The 6000-nt window shown below is 60.9% G+C and overlaps 1 protein-coding gene across 1 annotated transcript in view; it reads left to right on the top strand.

Annotated features, from left to right (window-relative positions):
• The first annotated feature begins 679 nt into the window (after nucleotides 1–679).
• The window catches only part of LOC126951642 (SCO-spondin-like), a 57900-nt gene continuing 52579 nt past the window's right edge, over nucleotides 680–6000 (top strand). Inside the window, 10 exon segments of the mRNA XM_050785950.1 lie at nucleotides 680–883; nucleotides 1286–1368; nucleotides 1535–1714; nucleotides 1957–2394; nucleotides 3131–3289; nucleotides 3378–3457; nucleotides 3885–4037; nucleotides 4310–4481; nucleotides 4588–4828; nucleotides 5137–5281. Coding sequence (XP_050641907.1) covers nucleotides 693–883; nucleotides 1286–1368; nucleotides 1535–1714; nucleotides 1957–2394; nucleotides 3131–3289; nucleotides 3378–3457; nucleotides 3885–4037; nucleotides 4310–4481; nucleotides 4588–4828; nucleotides 5137–5281 — 1842 coding nt within the window. The 5' untranslated portion in view covers nucleotides 680–692.

The following is a 6000-nucleotide window of genomic DNA, read 5'->3' as shown; positions in this document are numbered from 1 at the left end:
TGGGAAGGAAATTGAGGCCCAGAAAGGGAGGGTGGCTTGCCCAGAGCCCCATGTTAATTTGTGGTAGTGCCTGAGAGTGTGAACACACACACACACACACACACACACGGAAACAGATGCACTGGGAGGGGACAGGAAGGAGACTGTTTCCAGGGAGAGCCGGCCTCTGAGGGGCTGGTGTGGCAGGTCCAATCCGGTTGTGGGCAGCTGGTGCCCTGGGGCATGAGACTGGAATAAAGCCTCCCCAGCCCCCAGGACTGGCCACTGGGCTGCGGGGAGGCGCGTGGGGCAGGAGAGAGCGCCGCTGGCCTCTCTGTGCCCCCTCTGCAGTATCGCCTCTTTTGAGCCCAAGCCTCACGTTCCCCAAAGGTGCCCTGGGGGTGAGGGTGCCATGCTGCTCCCTGCCCTCCTCTTTGGAATGGTGTGGGCCCTGGCTGATGGGTAAGCAGCCCACCCTGGACCCCTCTGACAAGGGTCCTCCTTCCGCCACATGCCCAGGGACCCTCTGGAGCATCAGACTCCATGCACCCCACCCCCGGGGTCCTCCCTCCACCCCTGCCACTTCCCATGAGTGTCTCTCCCTGCCTTAGCATCCTCTCCTCCTTACTTCGTTAACACCCCTCGGGAGTGGGGTCACAGGACAGGGCTTTTGGTGACAGAGGGAATGGTGGCGGCAGCTGTGGTTCCCCATCATGGGCAGGCGGTGGTGTGAGTGGACAGAGACCATCCGTGTGGAGGAGGAAGTAGTACCCCGTCAGGAGGACCTGGTACCCTGTGCCAGCCTCGACCATTACAGCCGCCTGGGCTGGCGGCTGGACCTGCCCTGGAGTGTCCGCGCAGGGCTCACCCGGTCCCCAGTGCCTGGGCTCTGTCCTATCTACAAGTGAGTAAGGGTGAGAGCCTGGGCTGTCTGCTGGGCCGGAAAGGAGTGACAGGCCGGACATCCTAAGAGTAGGGAGGCCCTGGAGAAAGCAGGGATTTGGGACGTAGGTTTGGAGTGGGCCTGGAGAAGGGTGGAGTGTGTGAGATTAGGTTGGGGGGTGAGTGAGCACTACGGTGGGCAGGACAGGGAGAGGCCTGAAGCCCACTCCCTCTATCTCCCGCCCCAATCCCCGTGGTCTGCCCTCCCAACATTATTCTCACTTTGCATGTGGAGAAATTAAGGCCAGGGGAAATGATGTGATTAGAGTAGCTGACAAAACTGAATGTCCCCAGCCCTCCCCAGGGTGGGACTGGGCTGAACGCTAACATCTCTTCCCCGTTTCCACCGGCTCGGTGGGCGCAGACCTCCAGAAACCCGGCCTGCCAAGCGGAACCGGACAGTGAGGGCTTGTTGCCCAGGCTGGGGGGGTGCCCACTGCGCTGAGGGTAAGCACCTGAGTGCGTTTGGGGAAGTGGTACCTTCTGGGAGTCCTGGGCAGGGGATGTTAGCTCAACTTTGTGGTTTTGGGCAGAGAACCAGGGCCGGGCTGAGAACTCCAGGCTACCCCATCTTCATTGCCTGGGTCTGCCCCATTCTCCCCACCTACTGCAGCCCTTGCCAAAGCCAGTCCTGGAGGCCACTGCTTTGCCATGTGGCAATGCCAGCTACAGGCAGGCTCAGCTAATGCCTCAGCAGGAAGCCTGGAGGAGTGCTGCGCCTGGCCCTGGGGACGAAGCTGGCGGGATGGCAGCTCCCAAGCCTGTCTCAGCTGCTCCAGCCGACACCTGCCAGGTGTGTCTGCAGACTCCAGCCTGCCAGACAGGCACAGTCCTGGCCATCACCCCTTCCGCCTCCCCAGGCACTCCCACATGGAGTTCTTGTGCTGGGCCCTCTACAGGGCCCATACTGGCTCCCTGGCCCACTAGAGGGACCATGCCCTGTCTGCCTGCCTCCCGCTGTGCCGGGAGCCCTGTGTCCTCGCCCTCCACCTCTGCCTCACACTCAGAGGTTCACAGTTGGTGTGTCTCTCCCAGGTGGTGCCTCTTCTCCAGCCCTCCTGCAGCCCCTGGCAGGGGCCGTGGGCCAGCTCTGGAGCCAGCACCAGCGTCCCTCAGCCACCTGTGCCTCCTGGTCGGGTTTCCACTACCGCACCTTTGATGGACGCCACTATCACTTCATGGGCCGCTGCACCTACCTGCTGGCAGGTGCTGCGGACTCCACCTGGGCTGTCCACCTAACACCCGGGGACCACTGTCCCCAGCCTGGACACTGTCAGCTGGTGAGGAAGAGAGATGGGGCAGCCACATGGGAGGAGGTTGGACAGGGGAGGAAGAGAGCCCCGGCCCCCTTTTCCACCATGCATCTCCCCAAGGTCCAGGTGACGATGGGACCTGAGGAGGTGCTGATCCAGGCTGGAAATGTGTCTGTGAAGGGGCAGCTGGTACCTGAAGGGCAGTCTTGGCTGCTCCACGGTGAGAGCACTGGGGGAGCAAGAGGCTGCCCGGGCCCCCACATGCTCCTCTGGGACAGTCTCTCCACCCTCCAGGCAGGGTCAGAAAAGGAGCAGGGGGCAGTTTGGGAATGAGCCCACGGTGGGCCCCCAGCCATTGCTGTTGGGAGGCACTGAAGTGCGGAGCTAGTGAGGGGCCGGGAGGAACCAGGCCTGGTCCCGACCCTCTGCAACTACCGCCACCAAACTCTCGCGGCACCAGCTCAGACAAGTCCCTCTACCTAACTGTCCGAGTCCCAGTTTCCCCACCAGCCTCAGAGGAGTGCTGTGAGGTAGCACTTTGGTGCTAAGCAATGGGAAGCTCTCCTCACAGAACCTTTGTCTGGCTGGGCTGCAGGGTGAGGTGGGGGTGAGCTTCTTGCGTGTATGCCTGTGTGTGCACGGGTGCAGTGTGTGCATGTATGTGTGCATGCGTGTGTGTGCACATGCACGTGTGTTTCATAGTTCACTCGAAGTTTACTCTCTCCAGAGAGCGTCTGCAGCTTTCATGAGCTCCTCAAAGAGAGTTGTGATGGAAATCAGTCACTCTGCTGTAAAGCATGTACTTTTGGTATAAAGTGCAGAGCCCTCTAGAATGTGAGACTTGTGTGAGTTATTTCCCTTCTCCTTTCCATCCCTGCGCAGCTGAGCCCTGCTGTGGTAGTGGAAAGGGTGAGAATTGTGGCTGCAGGGGGCAAGTGACCTCTTTCTGTGCCCAGGGCTGAGCCTGCAGTGGCTAGGGGACTGGCTGGTGCTGTCAGGGGGCCTGGGAGTCGTGGTACGGCTGGACAGGGCTGGCTCCATCTCCATCTCTGTGGACCACGAGCTCTGGGGACAGACACAAGGCCTCTGTGGGCTCTACAATGGCCAACCAGAGGGTAAGTGGGGTGTGGTTGGTTGCTGGGGTAGCAGGGAAGGGAAGACCAGAGGCCCTAGACCCAGCACCCCTGCCTCACCCCTTCTCAGATGACTTCATGGAGCCAGGCGGAGGACTGGCCATGTTAGCAGCCACCTTTGGAAATTCCTGGAAGCTCCCTGACTCGGAGGTGAGGCTGCCCCTGGGGCCCCTCCCTCCCAGTTGTCTGCCCATTCCCAGCTTTTCAGCTTGGCTCCTGACTCCTGAACCTCCAAGCCCTTGTCCTGGTTTCATCGCTGGCCTGTTCCCTAGGACAGGGCCTGGCCCTCTTCCAGATCCTCAGGGGCGGAGGGCAGGCCTTGGGGTCCCACAGAAAGCCTGGCTGCCTGCCGTGAACTAGCCATCTGAGGCCAGTGTCGGTGAACCAGTCAGTCATTTATTCCCACCACTACAGCCCAGTGTGGGGCTGCCACCTCGCCTCTCTCCCCAGCCCCAGGATGTGGGCGGTGGGCCTGAAGGTGGGGCCCTGGTGCTGTGTGAGAGCAGGAGGCATTTTTCTGGGGTCCTGGTTAATGTCCTTCATCACTGCCGCCTGGTCTGATGTCCTTTTTCTGCAGCCTGGGTGTCTGGATGCGGTGGAGGTGGCCCAGGGCTGTGACGGCCCCCTGGGGCTCACACAGGCAGACGTAGAACCTGGCCACCTGCGGGCTGAAGCCCAGGATGTGTGCCATCAGCTGCTGGAAGGTCCATTCGGGCAGTGCCATGCCCAGGTATGAGTGGGGTGGGGGTGGTGTCTGGCACCCAAGGGAGGGTGCTAGAGAAGTGTCAGTAAGCTGGTCTGGCCCTGCCTGTGGGTTATTTTGGACCATCTGTCAAACCCCCACCTCTCCATCCTCGGCTTTATTTCTGGGAAATGACGGCTCATATGTGTGATCTCTGAGGTCCCTTCTGGGGCCTATCCGCTTGGTTATAAGTCATGGAGTGATGGAAGCAGGAGGCAGGAGGCGCTGGCTGTTTGCTGAGGGGCCGTCCTTTCCTGCAGGTCTCCCCTGCTGAGTACCACGAGGCCTGTCTCTTTGCCTACTGCGCAGCAGCCATGGCGGGCAGCAGGCAAGAGGGGCAGCGGCAGGCTGTGTGTGCCACCTTTGCCAGCTATGCCCAGGCCTGTGCCAGGCGGCACATCCACATTCGCTGGAGGAAACCTGGCTTCTGCGGTATTACTTGGGCCTCCCTGCGCTGTGGGATTGACTGAGGGCCTCCCCACCCAGCAGGATTGACTGGGGTCTGGCGGGGGACTACAGCTCACTCATGTGCCCACAGAGCGCCTGTGCCCCGGGGGCCAGCTCTACTCCGACTGCACCTCCCTCTGCCCACCCAGCTGCGAGGCGGTGGGTCAGGGAGAGGAGGAGTCCTGCAGGGAAGAGTGTGTGAGCGGCTGCGAGTGCCCGCGAGGCCTCTTCTGGAACGGCACCCTCTGTGTGCCTGCCGCCCACTGCCCCTGCTACTACCGCCACCAGCGCTATGCACCCCGTGACACCGTGCACCAGCTGTGTAACCCCTGGTGGGTTCTTGAGCCATGCTGGGGGTTGGTGGCCATGTGGTACCCTCGGATCCCTCCCTTTACACCCTCTCTTCAACCTGCTTCCCCTAAGCCTCCAGCCCATTCTGGGTCTTCCTCTCGGATACTGGGACTGCTGCTGGCGTGGCTGATGGCCTTGCCGGCTGGCCTCTACCCCTTCAGCAGGAGGGGCTTCCATGGGAGGGGAGGAACAAGGGTTTTTGGGGGGTCACCTCCAGCTCAGGGGTCATCTCCACCCCCTCAGTGTGGACCTGATGCCAGAGCTCATTGTCTCATCTACGTGTCCACAGCGTGTGCAGGGATGGCCGCTGGCACTGTGCCCAGGCCCTATGCCCCGCCGAGTGTGCCGTGGGCGGGGACGGGCACTACCTCACCTTTGATGGGCGGAGCTACTCCTTCCGGGGCGGTCAAGGTTGCCGCTACAGCCTGGTGCAGGTGGGCAGAGGACGGTCTGCAGGGGTGGCACTCTGCCAGAGTAGGGGCCCTCCTAAAGGGCACAGTGGGGCTGACTGTAAGGAAACCCCTAAATAAATAAGGGAAACCCAGAGTCTTCCCAGGAAAGGCCAAGGGAGAACCAACACTGGGGGCATGGCTGTCACAGGCCTTCAGGCCTCCTGCTGGGTTCTCGCCTCCTCCCCGGCTTCCCTGTGAAAGTCCCTCTGTCATCACCACCCAGCCCAGGGCCACTAACCAAAACCCATCTTCAGTCGTGTCTCTCACAGATGGGACGGCTGGGCTTGTTACAGGCTACTTCATGCAGGGGAAATAAGAGGCCCTGCTCCCACCCTAAACCTCCCCCAATGAAGTGAGCTCACTTCTCAAGTTCAGGTGCAGGCCACGATTTTCCCAATCATCTGGGGCCCCCTGAGTGATCTCTCCATCGAACTATTGGACCATTCCCACTCCTCTCATAAGTAGTGATGGGGGTGACAAGGTCCTGGGAGCACAGTCCTCAGAGAGGCTGTGCCTGTCCATGGTGGGGGAAGAGGACAGCCATCTCCCCCAGCAAACACAGTCAAAGATGCATGTGTGTACATACACACACAGGCTGCACAGCAACACACAGAAATCTGCATGTGCAGACACACACACACACACACACACACACACACAGAGGCTACAAACCAACACAGAGATCTGCATGTTTACACACA

This window comes from Macaca thibetana, chromosome 3, assembly GCF_024542745.1.
Source record: "Macaca thibetana thibetana isolate TM-01 chromosome 3, ASM2454274v1, whole genome shotgun sequence".
NCBI lineage: Eukaryota > Metazoa > Chordata > Mammalia > Primates > Cercopithecidae > Macaca > Macaca thibetana.
The sequence above is the reverse complement of the archived record's forward strand: the minus strand, read 5'-3'. Positions and strand labels throughout refer to the sequence as shown.